This window comes from Osmerus eperlanus, chromosome 1 (genome assembly GCF_963692335.1).
Source record: "Osmerus eperlanus chromosome 1, fOsmEpe2.1, whole genome shotgun sequence".
NCBI lineage: Eukaryota > Metazoa > Chordata > Actinopteri > Osmeriformes > Osmeridae > Osmerus > Osmerus eperlanus.
Window position 1 is genome coordinate 18189095 of NC_085018.1, and position 18858 is coordinate 18207952.

General features: G+C 48.3%; 1 protein-coding gene across 1 annotated transcript in view; it reads right to left on the reverse strand.

Annotated features, from left to right (window-relative positions):
* Positions 1-18858, reverse strand: part of LOC134023779 (inositol 1,4,5-trisphosphate receptor type 1-like) — a 62173-nt gene that overhangs the window by 16446 nt on the left and 26869 nt on the right. Inside the window, exons 40-51 of the mRNA XM_062466144.1 lie at positions 14773-14820; positions 13504-13636; positions 11837-12039; positions 5236-5419; positions 4780-5033; positions 4027-4227; positions 3797-3907; positions 2977-3072; positions 2673-2816; positions 2456-2557; positions 2019-2211; positions 1037-1159 (exon numbers count right to left, since the gene is read on the reverse strand). Coding sequence (XP_062322128.1) covers positions 1037-1159; positions 2019-2211; positions 2456-2557; positions 2673-2816; positions 2977-3072; positions 3797-3907; positions 4027-4227; positions 4780-5033; positions 5236-5419; positions 11837-12039; positions 13504-13636; positions 14773-14820 — 1792 coding nt within the window. The remainder of the gene's footprint in view (positions 1-1036; positions 1160-2018; positions 2212-2455; positions 2558-2672; positions 2817-2976; positions 3073-3796; positions 3908-4026; positions 4228-4779; positions 5034-5235; positions 5420-11836; positions 12040-13503; positions 13637-14772; positions 14821-18858) is intronic.

Below are 18858 nucleotides of genomic sequence, written 5' to 3' on the forward strand. Positions count from 1 at the left end.
GGTGGTTCCCAAAATTAAGAAAAAAACAGCTGGAGGTAGGGCGTTCTCATATAGAGCACCTCTTCTCTGGAACAAATTACCCGTCTCAATTAAGGAGTCTGATACTGTTTCGACATTTAAAATTAGGTTAAAAACGTTATTGTTTAGTAAATTCTACGACTGTTAAAGGTAAGTATGTTACTAGTTGGAGGCAACGGGGGACGGGTTGTTTCCATCCTTATTCTATAAGTCTAACTTATTTTAGAGTTCTCTTCCCCTGGAACAGATTTCATGTTCCAAATGAGGGGGGCTGTCGCTGTCTTGGTGTGTGGGGTTGCATCAAATTCCCCTTTTTTGCTCTGTTAAATTGCTGCACCAGTCCACACTTGACCGGTGGGGATCTCATTCTATTATGACTGTAACTGTTAGCTGCTCCTGGCATTCTCTAATCCCTGCTCTCCTCTCTCTGTCCCCCCCACACACATCCCTTGTGGTGTGGGGGGTTTGAGTTGTCAGCACCTGCCTGGTCGTCGGTCAGCCAACGCTGGACCTGGTCGCGAGTCTCCCGGTCCTGTCCTACATCTATAAAGTTGAACAATGGATTTTGGTGTTTTAAAAACCCATCGACACTGTATGACTATGTTTAGCCTGTGTTCTGCTGCTCTCTCTCACCAACCGTCTCTGGAGGAGGGGATCCCTCTCTGAATTGCTCCTCCAAAGGTTTCTTCCATTTTTTTCTCCTCTTGAGAGTTTTTTGGGAGTTTTTCCTTGTCTTCCTTGAGGGTTTAGGTTGGTTGAGGGGCAGTTCTATGGGCATATGTGAAGCCCTCTGTGACATGCTTGCGTGTAAAAAGGGCTATACAAATAAATTTGATTTGATTTAGATTTTTTGCTAGGTGTTGTGAAATATACAGATACGAAAATGTGTATGAAAAGTCCTTAAAAATACTAAATCATATATTAGTCAATCTAGAAGTTGTTCATATTCTATTGACGGTCATGGGTCAGAGGTTCAAGTTTTAGGACTGGGTTGAGGAGTTGGGTTAGGGTGACTGACCTTCTCTGATGCCCTCCAGAGGGTAGAAGAAAGCCACCAGCAGGTTCATGAGCACGGCCAGATTGAACGACACGTTGCTCCACAGGGACATGTTGCGGGAGCACCAGTACAACACTGGCTGGGCTGGAGGGAGGAGGGGGGGAGGGAGGAGGGGGGGAGGAAGACAGATGGTTGAAGTATTGTCTTAGTACAATGAAATCCTTCTTGTTGTGAGGAAAATAATATAGTACTTCTTCAGCTAGTGATACCATGGTTTTGTAATGTTAATGACTAGTACAACAGCACCCTTTACAAGACGCTTTGATGATAGTGCCTCATCAGGGAACCGGATGAAACAGAGGACATGACCAGGACCTTAGGTTAGTTCACTGTGACCTTGTCTTCACTGTAGCTCCTCTCCCTCTCTCTAACCCAACCCACAGCTGACACCAAGGCCCTGCTCACTGTAGCTATTCTCGGGTCTCTTTCACTCTTGTTTTATCGGGAAAGAGGAAACAGACAAAGGGACTTTTTTGTCTTTGACTGCAACATGAAGTGTGTATGTGTGTGGGCATGTGTTTGTCTGTGTGGATGTGGTGCGTGTGTGTGTGTTTATGTGTGAGTGTGTAAGTATGCCATAGTTCTCAGTTCTGATTCATAAAGATACAGATGCTTCACGGCTCAAAGGATGTGGAAAGCCCCTGCATACTGACAGTGGAAACACATCAAATCACGTAATAGGGCCAAAACACAAACATGCAAAGACCACAAGCACAAGCATACAGCCTGATATACATTATATCAATATAATATATATATATAAAGCCAGATATATATTTCAGTAAAGTAAAGTAGAGAGTACAGTTTAATACCATGACATACCTAGTAAGTCAAACCACTTTGTAGATGCACATTTTTACACATATCTTCTATTTCAGTCAAAAGGTAGTAGAATCCTCTTTTTTTTCTATGTACATGAATATATAACAGAGCCACGATCTACCTCTGAGTTTCTTCTGCCAGTTCATCTCGTTGAAGAGGTCCTCTGCCCTGAGGAAGAAGTCGTTGATCTTGCTACCCTGCTCGTCTCGCTCTGTGGTGTAGTATATTCGCAGCTTGGATTCGCGGGTCAGGAACTCACATATATTGGGTACTGGGAAAACAATCTCCTCCATGGTGCGATCATGGCGCACTATCTGAAGGGGGACATACAGGAGTACAAGTCACACCCAGTCACCTCCCGGGCTGTGGGCCAGACATGGCACCACAGGGTTTAAGTCATGAGGTGTAATAGGGGAGTCAAGTCACAACACTAGACTAGCTACTTCGGCTCCAGGGTAGCACAAGGTCTTCTATTCAGTTGAGGGCAGGTAGAAAAGTCACTATGTTCAATAAACATTTGAGAGGCCCAACATCTTTATTGCAAAGTTGTGTCCTGACCTCTATCTGGGCGGTGTGTTTGGCATAGTACTCCAAGGCCTCGTCTCCCTCAGAGCCTCCTGGCTTCAGCATCACCTGCAGTTCCTTGTTGTGACGTGCCAGCTACATGACCAAGGGCAGAGAACAGGAGGCTGAAAGCACTCGCAAATTACCCAGCAAAGGAAAATAAGACATCTATTTGGGTGACGCGTCCTTGACACAGTCCCTTTAAACCAACCTGATGTGCCAATATGTAGATGTTGTGTCCCACGTTCCTGGGGGAGGCGGCATCGTGTTCCTCCTCCTCCCCAATCTCCTCCTCCTCCTCAGGGTCTTCAAACTCCACCTCGCCTTGGAGGTAGGCCTTTTTTATAACCTCCACCTGCAACCCCATATCATTATAACACGGCATGATTTTAGGTGACTGAGAAAAAAAACTCAAAGAAGGACAGATAAGAAACGGGTCATTATTGGGCTTCTGGAGTGTATTAGGTGGTAAACGGGGAGATCTGCAGAGATATGCTGAGACGGTAGCTTCTCACCAGCTCCTTGGGCCTCATGTTGTAGAGGATCCTCTCAGCGTTCTCACTGTCATGTCGGCTCTCCATGATGGCCAGGAGCAGCTTGGAGGCATTGTTCTAAGAGAGCGGTAACAACAGAGAGAGAGAGAAGGAGTGAGAGAGAGAGAGAGAGAGACAGACACACACACAGAGAGAGAGAGTGAGAGAGACACACAGAGAGAGAAAGAGTGAGAGTGATAACAACAGAGAAAGAGTGAGAGAGACACACATAGAGAGAAAGAGTGAGAGAGAGACACACAGAGAGAGAAAGAGTGAGAGAGAGACACACAGAGAGAGAAAGAGTGAGAGTGATAACAACAGAGAAAGAGTGAGAGAGACACAAACAGAGAGAGAAACATGGTGGGTGGGGGGGGGGGGCAGGAAGAGAAGGAGTATTCATCATGTCTTAGTCATGAGGTACCTCAGACATGAAGATAAAATCTTTTTAAGCGCTTTCTGTTTTTCCTTCCAAAGTAAACAGGCCCAATCCCCGGTGCTAGCGGAAAATGCAGATATTTGGTTTGGCAGGAAAGTTGCTAGCTCAGTAAAGATGAATGACTTGTCCAGTTTTCACAGCAGCAGCACACTGTTTTGGAAATTCCACCCCAGTATAACGTAGCCATGGGTGCCCAGTGTGAAGCCCCAAATCTCAGCCCCTACCCCAGACATGGTCCAAGTCTTAGCCTTAGGTACTGTATACCAATAACTCAGTCACATCTAGCTCCCAAACAACTCAATATCAGCCCTCAGCCCCCAAGCCTAACAACCAGTTTCCAAACCAATCCCATGCCCTAGCCCTCACCTTAAGCTCCAGGACCAGGTCCATTCTCTTCTTTCCAAGAGGGTTGATGTCATTCAGGATCAGGGCGATGATGATGTCAATCCCATTGGACTCATGGGTGGCAATGCAGTTCTAGAAACATGGCAAGTTGACAGTCAAATTGGTTTTCACTCACTGCTTGTGTAGTCCTAGTGGGCTGGAGGACAGGGTGACGTGGTCATTCTACTGACCGATGCCCAAGCTGTGCCTACCTGGTTCTCGTGGCAGGGCCCCTGGCAGTACTCCGTCAGGCTCTCCACAGTCTGGTTGATGAGGGCCACGTTCTTGTCGTTGATGTAGAGCCCCAGCAGCCCCAGGCCTCCGGTGGTGCTGCCACAGATGCAGTCCAGGAACTGCAGCGTCTCACACACCAGGTTATAGTTGTTCTTGTTGTTTTGACAACGCAAAAAGTTCTGAAGGAGAGGAATGAAAAGACTTGAATGGTTTGTCTGTCTGTAAGTCATTTAGTAAATAAATATGTAAGTACACAAAAATGAAGAAAGTCAATACTGTGTTGGCAATTTTTTATTTTTTTGTTCTGGCCTCAACAACACTATTCTATATAGTAGGAACAATTTGTACTGAAATAAGCCATTTGAGATCCGTTTCTGTCCCAGTTTGAATGTGTAAGAGAGAGGCCAGTTTTCCAGTGTCAGACTGAGTGACCGAGAGCAGGGGAATGGAATGGTTGTGAGAAGTTGGCAGATCGCTGAGGACAGTGCAACCCGGACTGCCCTCACCTCTTACACTGTGATGCACACGATTTACTGCATAGGCGTGCGTGTGTGTGTGTGCGTGCGATTTACACGCACACACACGCACGCACGCACGCACACACACACACACACACACTACTAGAACCATATGTAAATGCCACCAGCTACACCAGCTGGAGGGCATTTCTATGACTCTTTCTATGTTCAGTGTAATTAGTAAGGGTTCCTTCTGTAGGTGTAAGGTCTGACCTGCAGGTCACGGTTATGGTTCTCACAGAGCAGCTGGAGGAAGCGCAGGATGGGCTGCATGATGACGATGATGAAGCTCATCTCGCCCTCGTCCTGGGTCTTGTCGCCGGCGGTGAGTTGGCCGTCGGCTGCTGAGAAGTGGTCTTCGGGGTCCGCCTCGCGCCGGTACGAGTTGAAGGCCTTCTTGGTAGCGGAGGAGGCCTCCAGCAGCTGCCCCCTCACGTCCTCCGTCACCACCACTGCTGAGTCTTTGGCTGCTCGTGAGTTGTGTTTGAAGACAACTCAATTGGTTAACTGGCACGATATATCTCTTCCTCGCCAAACAAACCATCAACATCTTGAGCTGAAGTCATTGTGTCGATTTTGATTTGACCCAAGCCTGTTCATTAGTTAATAACCAGGAAGTTACATGACCGTAGGCAAATAACACAAACGGGTTTAGGGTAGACCGCTGACCTTTTTTGCGTACAGGCAAGTCTTTATCCTGGGCATCATCATCCTTCTTCCTGTTACCCAGGTCGCTGGTGTTGACAGTGACGGTGGCCTTGATCTCGAGCTGGGCCAGCTTCATACGGTCATAGAACACCCGGAAGAACTTCTCCGATTTCTTGTCCTCTGTCAGACGACAGAAAAACGAACGCTGGAAGAAGAGGAGAGCAAACACCAAGAGCACGGGCCAGTCAATTCATCTCAACAGAAAGCTACAATATAACCTTCTGTTTTGTCATTAAACAGTATGGACAAAAGCAGTTCTTCATTTTCTTTTAACTTCCTATTACATTCATTTAGAGCAGTAGAGCAGTTTGTTTCAACAGGTGAATACAGGCCAGTTATGTTTAAACAATCCTTTGAGAATCACCACGGAGATGACCTCAAGTTACCAATACAGTCATCTGATAAATGTTGTCTCATCTGCATACTTGACTGCTGGGAGACCATAGAAGACATACAGGCTGTATTGTTCACCAGCTCTGACTCTGCAAGCAGGGACAATGACAAGGACTCTCTTCTATGATCTGTTCTCTATGAGGTCACCATTACCAGAGTTTGAAACAAAAACACCAAAAGAGAAAGACACACACATTTACATTTATTCATTTAGCAGACGCTTTTATCCAAAGCGACTTCCAAGAGAGAGCTTTACAAAGTGCATAGGTCACTGATCATAACAACAAGATAGCCACAAAACATTGCGAGTAGCCAAAACATGAAGCACACATTGTGAACAACCAAAATAAGTGCCAAAGGGAAGAACCATAAGAGCATGTAGTTAAACAAGTTACAATTAAACAACATGAACTGCTATAAGTGCAAGTGTACCTGTGGAAAAAAAGCAAGCAACAATAATAAAACAATATATCACAGCGAGTACAAAAATTTAAGTCAGTTACCACTAACCACAAGAGCAACAAGTCTCTAAGCAAGAGTCATTGTGATCCTTGAGGAAACTAACATCGGGTCAAGCGAACCATTCCTAAGTACCGTTGTACTCCCGGAACAAGTGCGTCTTGAGCCTTTTCTTGAAGGTGGAGAGACAGTCAGTGTCTCTGATGGAAGTGGGGAGTTGATTCCACCACTGGGGGGCCAGACAGGAGAAGAGCTTGTGTTGGGACCGGGCGGTCTTGAGCGGTGGGACCACCAGGCGGTTGTCTGAAGAAGACCGTAGGTGACGGGTGGGGGTGTAGGGCTGCAGGAGAGACTTGATGTAGACGGGTGCAGTCCCGTTCACTGCTCGGAAGGTCAATACCAGGGTCTTGAATCTGATACGGGCCATGATAGGTAGCCAGTGGAGAGAGATGAGGAGCGGGGTAACATGGGAGCGTCTGGGTAGATTGTAGACCAGGCGGGCCGCTGCGTTCTGAATCCTCTGAAGAGGGCGGGTTGCACATGCTGGGAGACCAGCGAGCAGCGAGTTGCAATAGTCCAACTTGGAGAGGACAAGTGCTTGGACTAGCAGCTGGGTGGAGTGCTCAGACAGGTATCTCCTGATCTTCCGGATGTTGTAGAGGGTGAATCTACACGACCGGGAGACCGCAGCAATGTGGGCCGTGAGGGAGAGCTCGTCGTCCATGGTAACCCCAAGGTTCCTGGCAGAGGATGAAGGGGTCACCACACACACACACACTACACACACACACACACACACACACACTAACTCAACATGTGGGACATGTTTTCGTGGTGAGTGTTCTGGCTGTCCTCATCAGAACTGGGTCAGGCCAAATGAGAGTACTTTCTAACCCCTAAGAGGTTGCCATGGATCCTGCTTGTCCCATTTACCTCAAGGCCCCGTGTTTTGATTATGTAAGAGCTGCTGTCTACTCTCTGATGCCTACTACAAGAGGCTTTTCCCTCTCTCTCCCTCTCTTTATCTACCTCTCTCCCTCTCTCCCTCTCTCTCTTTCCCCCACCCTCTCTCTCCCAATAGACACATTCGCAAAACGAGTCCTGTCACACCAGAGGTGAAAAACAAGCGTGAGAGAGGGAGGAGGGAGAAGGCTGGCCTATTTACACAGATAGAAGAAGAGAGGGAGGAAGAAGGGGACAGAGAGAGAGAGAGAAATAGCAGAAAAAGAGTCAGCAATAGGAGGAAACAGAAGGGGGGAAAAAAGAGTGAGAAAAAGAAAGAGAGTGAGTGAGAGAATGATAAGGGAAAACAACAGACAGACTGTTATCAGCTGGTATCTAGGGCAGGTCTGAAAAGCCTGTTGCGTAACCTGCCATGTATCCAGGTTAGACGGGAACCTTGATAATCTGGCCTAGCGTGGGACAGAGTGGCTACCATTCACTCGCCAAAAATGAATGAGCAGCACCACTCCCCCTACCTAAACATGGTTGGACCTTGGCTCTCACAAGACTGGGCTGACACAACACTGGAAGGTGATCACAAACCAGGAACCAAACCGAGGGACACAGTCACAGCACGTGTACACACGTACACTAACGCTAACAGTATGTGTGCACAGAATACAGTAGCACAACACAGTGCCCTCAGAGTTAGCCTCTCTATCCCTCCACTGTATTCTGCCAAACAATGACATAGTTGTGTGCTTGTGCTCCCCCCCCCCCCCCCACCAGTAGATTCCAGAGCCCCCTGCCAGCCCCGCCCTCCTCAGGCACCACTGAGCGGCAGCTCTCTCGCACGTACACATTCTGCCATCAGCGGGGATGAGATGAGGAGACAAGAAAGGGTGGAGTGTGAGACTGTGTGTGTGTGTGCGAGGGGGGGCTGCCAATGAGACTCAGTGTAATAAATAAACTGAAGTTGGATGGTGGTGCAGGAGGGGGGGATTAACTGCACCGCTGGCAACCCACTCACAACCCACTGCAGGGAGGGCTAGCACAGAGAAGGGGGGGGGGCTGCCTCTCTCTCTCTCTCTCTCCCTCTCTCTCCCTCTCTCTCCCTCTCTCTCCCTCTCTCTCCCTCTCTCTCCCTCTCTCTCCCTCTCTCTCCCTCTCTCTCCCTCTCTCTCCCTCTCTCTCCCTCTCTCTCCCTCTCTCTCCCTCTCTCTCCCTCTCTCTCCCTCTCTCTCCCTCTCTCTCCCTCTCCCTCCCTCTCCCCCTCTCTCCCCCTCTCTCCCCCTCTCTCCCCCCCTCCATCCCTCCCTCCCTGCTCACGTAACCCTGTCCTCTGTTAGACAGCTTATGTGTGGGTGGGATGCTGGGGTCTGAAGGGGTAGGGGGGGGGGGGGGGGGGCGCACAGGGCTGGGGGCCAGGATAACACACACACCGATTAGTCTGATCCAACCAGAGACAAGTGCTCTTCTCAGCTCCCCCTTCCTCCCCCTTACACCATGCTCCATTCCTCCACCCGTGGAGATCTGCGTCGCTTACATAACACACACACACACACGGAGACTCAGACATGCCCAGCACAAACACAACACACATACACACCCTGATACATGTACACACGGACAAATACCTATTAGCAAACACACACGCCCACACACACACGCACACACACACACACACACACACACAATCATTATAGCTCTCTCTCTAACACTGGAACAGACCCAACCACACCACTTTTTTCTTATGTAATCATGTCTATGTTCCCCTCCCTACCTGCCTCTCTGCCTTCAGGGGGCTCACTACCAGGAGAGCCCCACCGCTAAACCCACAGCACTCCCTGGACTAAGCTGCCGGTGAGGGCTGGGATAGGCTCCAGGTGCAGGGGTTGGCAGGGCTGCTGGTCGAGGACCAGACTTGGTAACACGAGGCCGGGGCACTAAGCCTTCAAAGCGGTGTGGTTTGGTGTGTAAGCGTGTGTGCGTCATCCAGGAACTAAGCTCTAACTGGAATCACTATGCTACCGTGCAGGGACATTCTGGGCACAGACTACTGTGCTAGCAATGTATATCACAGCATGTACTTGCACCAACAACTTTACTAACTATGACATACAAAATACTGCACACAGCACTGACGTGTCAATTTGTCTAGTAGCTTCACAACCCTAGCCTAGGTCATGTGAGGCCCTCATGATGCAGGGAGGGAGTGTAGATCAGCGTCTCCAACATGGTCTCCACTCTACAGGAAGTCAGCTTCATGGACGTCTGTGTTTGGATGGCACCTACAGATGGAGGGCCGGAGGGATGGAGAATGAAGTGTGATGCTGGGAATGAAGCAACACAAGGGACGGAGTGGAGACTAGACCGTAAAGTGATGGTGGGACCGAGAGAAAGAGAGAGAGAGAAAGAGAGAGAGTGCAAGTGGAGGTTAGAGGAGAGAGGGACAGCGGTCTCTGGCCCCCCTGCAGTGTTGGGTAAACAGAGAGCCTGTCTGTATCCATGGAGACAGCCCCCTAGTGGAATGAGAGAGGGAGCGGGTGAGGGGGGGTGGGGGTGAAAAAACAAGGTCACAGCGCTTTCCCTTCTCTCCTTCCGTTTTGCTACTTGGCATCAACAAAGGGATGTTATATAACAGCTATTTATACCCAAGCAGCCTCCCTCCCTGGCTCTCATTTAGTTTCGTCAGGCAGTGCCACATTTCAGACCAAACTAAGTTTCAGTAATCTTTTCCCTTCTATTGTCTTCTTCTTCTTTCCAACGATGGCTCTCTGTGAGTCAGCCCTCCGCTCTCTCTCTCCCTAGCGGTTACATCACCAGAAATCTAAGTCAATCCGACCTCCAGACCTCGCCTCCCCTGACACTGTGTCTTAACTACTTTCCAGTCTAGTCAGGGCCGATCCTCAGGAGACAAGTCTCTGCTCTCAGCATTGCACCACTCCAGCTCACCCGCCGCGACACCGTTACCGGCCCGAATCAGCCTTCACTGGTGTGGCGTCTCAGGCTCTGAGAGCGGAGGGCAGCATGACGGCTGCTTCCATGCTGATGTGTGACCAGAGAGAATGTCATGAGTTGCCATGTCACAACTTGATTTATAGCCAGTTGGACTCTTCAAGGATGGCTGGAGCAGGAAACAGGCAGGAACACTCCCCTCTGTTACAGCAGTGTGTGTGTGTGTGTGTGTGTGTGTATGTGTGTGTGTCATGTTTTATTTGTGGCCAGTATGTAGGTCATGAGCTAATGGTTAACTATGTTACGTGAGTGCACCAACGCAAAACTGGTGCACACCTCGACATCAAGAAGAGGGGCACACAGACAGAAGCCACCTCACTATGTTCTACGTCTCTCTCGCTCTCTCTCTGTGTGTGTTATAGAGCGAATGGGGAAAAATTAAGAAAAGCAATAAATATTTCACAACAAAAAAGAAAGGTGTTTTAAATATGAAATATACCAGACACATACCATTCCTTCTAGAGTGAGTTGTTCGAGTGAGCATAGTAGGGACTGAATAGACCAAGAAACTTCAGCTCAGCTCATCAGTTTGAGAAGTGAAATACTCTTCGACACACACATGCACTGGCACACACTACCTGTATTTTTGAACTACTGTAACTGTGCTTTTGTTAAGTGACAGGACCAAAAAACAAATATGTAAGTATTTACAAAACTTTTGAACTGGTCTGTGTGTTCCTCAAGAAAGATGTTCTTAATTTATAGTAACGTTTGGTTCTCTTACTGAGAAAAACTTAACTCTAAGCATTCTTTCCAGAACAAATTGTGTCAAAGAGGGAGCTCTAATTTCTCTCTCAGTTCCCCCTACAACCTCCTCTTTCACCACACTCTTCCTCCTCCCCCTTTCTCCCTCACCCTGTCTCCCCACTGCCCCAGTTCCGGAGGCCACCATGACCCAGTTTGGGCTGGGAGAGAGGGAGAAGGAGAAAGGGAGGAGAGAGGGAGGAAAAGGGAGCAGAGAAGAGAAAGAGGCAGGAATGTTTTGGAGCTTGAGACATTCCTCATTGTTCATTCACACAGTCCTTATGTAACACGGGCAGGTCACGTGACAGGGCTCTGCAGCAGAGGCAGCAGGCAGCCCAGCTAGCTGTGGGAAGCCAGGGCATTATCTACGCTACAGCGCCTTCTTCACTCTAATCTGATTATACAAGCTGCCTTCTTATGCAACAGCGTAGACAGATGGGTAGACAGGCAGACAGACGTTTAGACAGGCAGACAGATAGGTAGACAGGTGGGTAGACAGGCAGGCAGACAGACAGACTGGTAGACAGGCGGGTAAAGAGGCAGACAGAGGGGTAGACAGGCAGACAGACGGGTAGACATACAGTGGGGCAGACAAGAAAATAAAATATGTGCAGCTAGGCAAAGAAAAACAGAAAGAGAGCGCACAGAAAATCAGGCACGCACACACAAATATGTACTGACACACACTTATAGACAATTTTCCTTTCCCATCCTTCTGAGGGGTAAGCCACTGGCCTACGTCAATGTTGGTTGCCAAAGCAACCATTTATCAAGGCTGTCTATAAATGATGATGGGAAACTGAAAGCAGAGGAGAGGTGATGATAGTGGTGTGTTGATGGAGTGGCCTGCACACCTACACACACCTACACACACCTACACACACCTCATACATATGAATCAATTCAACCATCACCATCATGTGCTGCCCTACTGTAGAAGAGCACTATTAGAAAGAGACAAACACACACACACACACACACACACTGATAGGTGAGTGTGACTGACCTGGATGGTAGTGTTGCCACCTTCCAGCAGGGCAATGGCCAATAGGATGCTCTCCTGGAAGACACGGTCGCTGGTGGTGTTCATGATGAGGTCAATGACCAGGTCAGATGCGCCCTCCTTGTCCAGGTGACACTGTACCTCTGCCAGGCTCATCTCTCCCCGACTCAGCGCCCCCGGACCACCCAGACCTGGGGTGAAGGCACCTTCATATGGCCATTGCAAGAATAATTTAAGGTATATGGATTGGTATTTTCAGTACATCATTTATATAGTGTAGTGTTAAGCCCTTAGTCACATTCTCATCTGAACAAGCATAGGCTAGTTGTGTGTTGCATGTAGGCCTGCATAGGACCATGCAGACAGACAACATGTAGGCCTGCATGGCCATGCAGACAGTTCTCAGGGTAAGACAAGCTCTAGGACAGGACTTCAACAGGTGCAGCATGAGGCTGCTTACACAGGAAGTAGCAGCCCATCACCTAGCAACAGCTAGAAATGGATCAGAGCGGGAAGGGGGAGACTTCCTGTGGTCTGGCAGCGGGCCAGGCAGTCAGTGCTGGTGCACGAGAAAGTCAACCAGAAACCTTCCCAGGACCAGCCATAGTGCTCCAGCTGTACCAAACTGTATTTGGCATGAGAACCAATAAAAAAAATGCATCTTGACTAACATGATTACACCACACACATGAATATTCAGTGCCGTCTGGTTTTTGTGCAATGTGGCAACAACGCTGAATGGGAATCTACACGGCCATCTGGCCCACACATGACTCCTGTTCATGACTGTTCCACATATATGCTGGCTACTGGGTCAATATGTTATCACTGCATTTCAAACTTCCTAGACTCCTGTTCATAAAAATACTATGAAAATAAGGCTTTAAACACATACTTGAACTATATTTGTGTTCAAATCAAATAAAAGCATACAAACAGAATCTAACAAATTGTTTTCAGATATATTTCTAAAACAGACGCCGTTTTATTTCTGGTGATGAAAGCATTATGGCTAGGTGAGCTGGGTCAGTGTTTTCACTCCTAATAGCAGACAGGTGTGAGACTGAAGGCCTTATCTCCTGTCTGATAACAGCTGTGGTGCGGTGGGAGGGACTGTAGGAGAGCCAGCACACTGGGTGTTTTCCCTCTCAGGGCCTCCTCAGATACTCCACCTGCTTAGTTAAGATAGAACACTAGGAGGATGATCACGCCACAGAGGAAGTCTCGACACACAAACACAGCACTGTGCTGAGGTGGACCCGACCCTGGGACACAGCCCCAGGCAGCAGAAGGGGAATGTGCTGCTGCTGCTGGAGGCTGAACAGCAGGGGACAGGGTCTGATGTCACTAAGATGTTGGAGGTTTGATACTGGGGTTCCCCATACTAGAATGGGGGCTAGCTCCTCTAAGGATTTCTTTTTCCTTGTCACTTTGTGACATGATGATCCACAAGCCAAAGCATATTAACATGATCAAGTACTATTGACTGGATTGAGTTATGATAGTGTGAAGTAGTCAGCTCAAGAGATTATACTTCTGTGGCCTTGCTCCCCCAAGTATGAACCATCATATAAAACCCAACGGTCAGAGAGACAGAAAGGAGGATGATAAAATGGAATCCAATAAACAGCAAACCATACCGTACCCTGACAACAGCAGATTCCCCTCACCTGATTGGCTCTTTCCAGGTCCTACAGGGCTCAGGGGTCCGTTGCTGAAGGCAGTGATGCTGTCCCTCCGCCCACCCCCACTCCGGAAGTTGCCATAGTAACGATTCACCAGAATCTGCCGTAGTGCCTCGCCCTTCAGAGAAAGAGGAGAGAGAGGTCTTGGCTGTCATGATGCCAGACAGAGGAGAGGGCGAGGAGAAGAACCATGTGACTTGGTTTGTCCATATCACTTCCTGTAAAGGCCGAGGCATGAGTCAAGAACACCCCTTTGAATGGAATCGCACTGTTTAGAGTCATTATGTTTTGCAATGCATGGATTTAAAGTGAAGTATCATACTGTAAAGTCTGAAAGTCCGTCTAACAAGACAGCCTCAGATATATCACTCACACAAGACAGCTGTGAAGCTGGTCTCTATCTAGGAGTTGAGGTCCTGTTTTAAGACTGATCAACCTGCGGCCACCCCTCCCACAATGTGACTCATCCTCTGACGCAGGAGAGTCAGCACGACACGGCCATTGCCATGACAACAACGATGGCCCACAGTTACCTGACAGACCACTAATTGTAAAAAGTGAAGGAAGTGGCAGGGTGGGACTTGAAGAAGGAGAATGAAGGAGACGTTATGCAAGTCTTGTTCTTATGGTTACATGTTGATAGTAACAGGACTGCCTTGTCCCAGATAGCCATTGAGAGACCGGTAATTCAGGCTTTCATTGACAGTGGGCCGAAAAGCAGTCATGAGTGTGAGGATAAGCACTGAAGACCTGAACAGGAGAGCACATCCTTGACTTGGGTCCCTGTTTTCCCACTTGAGACTGCAGCTGGTCTGAGCTGTGAAGGTGGAGGCTGTTAGAGAGCCTCATGCTGAGGACAGGCAGCTCAGAGGAAACACAAATGTTCTCCACCTATACTGGGTCCAAGTCAGGTACTGTGGTCTCTCCTCCCTCCCCTCCACCGCCCTGATGATCCAGCTGTGCTTCATGCAGTTGGTGAAGTACAACTGTATTATTTCAACTCAGCTTTGAGGGAATTTCCTCCCAAATTAGGTTAACGGATAAAGAGTCAGATTAGGTTTAGCGTTAAAAAAAAAACTTTCCTAATTTTGGTGAAGCATGACCAAGTATAATTTGAAGCAAAGTTCGGGGCTGACATGTCTGAACTAATCTCTACGGTTGTTGAAGCTGATGAAGTGTGCAGGCCCAGCAGTCAGTGTTGAAGTTAGGGTGAGAGGGGCTTCTGGTTCTGGTGATGTTGAGATCAGTACCTACCCTCCTCTGGTCCTCCAGTAGCTTCTGGGGCTGGTTCTGATCCAGCTCCTGGGTGCAGTGAGGAAGGTTAGCACAGCCAAGCCAGCGGGCCAACAGACACAATCACAGGGTTAGTCATCATGCAACATGGAATTAACAATGTCCATACACACAGAGTTAATATTTACTAGAAATATATTCCTCTATGAATCATAGGATTTAAGCATGCAAAGTGGAAGCTGTTGTAAGCAATGCCATGCCTTTCACCGGGGGTTAGACCTGGGTCATTCCAGGGGGAGGTAAAGGTAAAAAAGAGTTGGGAAGGTTTAGTGGTCGTGACTATCAACCAGGAAGTGAAGGGTGGAGTTACAGGATATGAGCCTGCTTACAAGCAGAGACAAATAACATGCTCAGTTACTATTCCATTGCCTAACTAAGTATTTCCCCCTGATTCCTAGTCAGTAAGTAATTAACATAAATTCCCTGAAACACAGTACCAACTATCCTGTCTGAGTTCCTGTAAACAGTGCCAAGCACAGCAAAGTCTGGCACAGTCTGGAAGCTACACTCCACAAGCAGAGCACAGTCTGGAAGCTACACTCCACAAGCACAGCACAGTCTGGAAGCTACACTCCATTGAAATCCTGTTCATTACATAAACAGGACCAGTAAGGGGGGGAGGGGGATTACATAATGGCCACCAAAACAGTGGCACACAGGAGATTAGAGTGCTCATCTGTCACCTACACAATACAGAGATGGAGAGCGAGAGAGAGAGAGACAGAGAGAGAGGGAGAGATACCAGAATAAACACCAGCTCTGCCAACATGACACACAGGAATCTGGGTCTCTCTGTGTCACGGTCAGAGTCAGAATACAGGACAGTAGAGTAGAGGGTCTAAAACGGACAGAGGTTTGAGGTGCCATAGTGCTCTCCAACAAAGAAACTCATTACAAACAAATATTCTGGATCATTAAGCAGCAATTATGTGCAGTGCAGTCCATAAGTATTTTGACTTGAAATGGATATTGGATTTGGAGGAAACAATTACTATAGGCTAAAGTACATACTGTCAGCTTTGAGGATGTTTACATCCATAAACCATAAACCATGTAGGAGTTACAGCCATTTTACAAACAATTCGCACTTGAGCAGTCACTGTTTAATTTCCAATCTAACGTGCTGGAGCACATATCAAAGACAATCCAGAAGTGTCAGTCCAAGTAGACTGCACTCTGTGTAGTGTGCCCTGTGTGTGTGGTAGAGCAGACACCACTGACAGGTCTAAAGAAGTTGTCTGTGTCAGTCAGCCAGAAAGCTTGAAGAGGCCATACCAGCCCCCCCCCCCCCCCCCCCCCCCACCACATCAAACCCAGCCGGCTGCCTTTAGAAAGGCTGCGAATCTGAGCAGATACGTGCTCCCTGACGCCCCCGGTCTGACCACAGCCACCGCAGAGGAACCCCTGACGGTCACCACATCCGCCTAGTAACTGTTCCACTCAGCTGGAATCTCCCCGTGGCAAGCCCCTGCTCAGACACCTCCGAGACATTTCCATGGCAGAGGAAACAAGCAAGCACGAGCACACGAAAACCTTTTTAGGTGTTTTTCTTCTTCAGAGTGCTCTGTTGGTGCATGTGTTTGTGTTTGAGCAGGCGTTGGCTGACTCATGTTTCGACCATTTGTGACTGAAACAGATCCTGGGGTTCACCAGCCTGTTCTGTCCGAAGCCATAAAGGCGTAAAGGAGGCTAAATTTTACTGTGCTTCTCTGTCATTTTCACTGAATTTGACCCTACTTCTCTCCTCCTCAGACCTGTAAAGTCTCCAAAGTCTGTTCATCAATGATGGTACAAAAGTCCCCAGACACCATCCCTGGAACTCAGTTAAGAACGTGAGAAGTACATTGCAAGCCTGTGAAGTAGTATATAGTCGTCTAAACTCCCCTGTTTCACACTGCTGAGAGAGAGGCAACACTGACCTCAGAGGGTCCAAATAAATCACCCGTCTGACATCAAGCTCCGGCAAAGAATGTCTGCAGCCCTCAATCTCATCTATCACTGTCGAAATGGTACGAGCCTCATGGCAAACTGTATAACAGGCATGCTAGTACATAGCTCCATAACTATATGATCAAATAAAGTGGATCAATGCACTAGATTGTAGTTGAACATATTTTATAGCCAGTTGTTCATGTTGTGTTTTGTAGGTGACCTAGATTCCCAGTTCCACCCAGCCATCCTGCTCCAGAGCACTGTGCTACTGTGGACATATGCAGACAGAGAGGACTGACAGAGGCTGTCTCGAGCTCAACTGTGTTTCTGTCCACGGACAACACACCAGACTGTCTTCACTGGTTGGGAGAGAGAGAATGAGAAACCTTCATGAAGAGAGGAATTTTGTTTCATGTCATGACATTCAAAGGTGGTGGGAGACAGGAAGAAAAAGAGAAACAGTAGGAGAAACTGGCAGAGAGAGATGGAGTAAGAGAGAGAGACAGAGATGAGAGCGAGAGAGAGCGAGAGAGAGCGAGAGAGAGCGAGAGAGAGCGAGAGAGCGAGAGAGCGAGAGAGCGAGAGAGAGAGAGAGAGAGAGAGAGAGAGAGAGAGAGAGAGAGAGAGAAGGAATGATAGAAACGGGAGAGAGTGGGTGAGGTTCCTGCTTCCTTCCTCCTGCCATAATTGTTACATCAGAGCTGGGCTACCTGCAGGGCTGGAGATAGCTCTCAACAGGCACATAATCCACAAACACATCCACACACAATCGCACATGTAAACATTTCAACACACATACACAATCAGACACCAACGAACAGACACACACGGACACACAAACACCCAACGTGAACCCCATCCAGCAGGCCTCTACCCCCGCTTAATTACAACCATGCTGTCAAACAGACACACAGTGCTCACATACGAGCACACACAAACACACACACCTACACTCTCACACACACCACCCACCTAGCACCCCGTCTTCAGCACCCCAACCTGCCCCCTCCCCAGTGAAGGCACAGCCAGTATCTCTGGGTAAACAGCTCCTACACACTTTTATTGGCAATTACTGTTGAAGGTCACACATCAGTGGAGGGGCTGAGTTCCAGGAAAAAACCCAGCCTGGCTCTTATGTAACCACGGCCCGGAGCTGGCAGGGGCCCAGAAATCGTGCAGCTCGCAGGCAAGGAAAACTAGGACACGGCCTCACTGCCTGCCACAGCCCGGTACACACACACACTGACATACACACACACACCGTTACAGTGCCCCCTACCGGCTTTCTCGGGTTACCCCGGGAAACAAGCAGAAACTCGGCTCATTATGGAAAGAAGAGAAGTACAGCGAAGAAAAAATGAATAGTGTGGCAGACGGCAGGGAGAGGTGAGGGGAGTGGTGATTGAGGGCAGGTATCTGGCCGCCCGTTGGATCCACCCCCGAGCCATATAGGGACTTCCTGCTTCAACCAGACAGGCTGTGTCTCGTTGGGAGGTTGATTGTTTGTGGGATGGCCTATAAAATTATGTATGTGACGAATTAAATTGCCTGATACATGGAAAGTGGACTGGGTGTGCTGAAGTCTTATTCAACTTGTTATTGTGGAAACCCCACACCCCTTGACCTGCTACAATGGATGGGGAAAAATACTTTAAAAAGACTTCATGGACATGAAATCAGGAAAATTATGATTGATATTCTTGTCACAAGTCAATGATCTGCAAACTCATTCCCTCCAGATTGAGGTCATACGGTCTCTCAGCTTGGTGAGGTATGCATATTAGAGCAGACATCATCACCCACTGACCAGCACAGCCCTTACAGACACAGAACATGGATACTGGCAACCTGCCCTGCTTACATGTGACTCACCCTGGCTGATATAAAACAGTAATGCTGACACACCACACACACTTTACTTTCATATTACTGATTTTGATGGAAGGAAGAAGGAGCAGGTGTAGATGAGAGAGAGAGAGAGAGAGAGAGAGAGAGAGAGAGAGAGAGAGAGAGAGAGAGAGAGAGAGAGAGAGAGAGAGAGAAGCGCAACTGAACCAAAACTACAGCTCAAACCCTGTTTGTTCCGACAGCACCATTGCACCCCTGCACACTGCT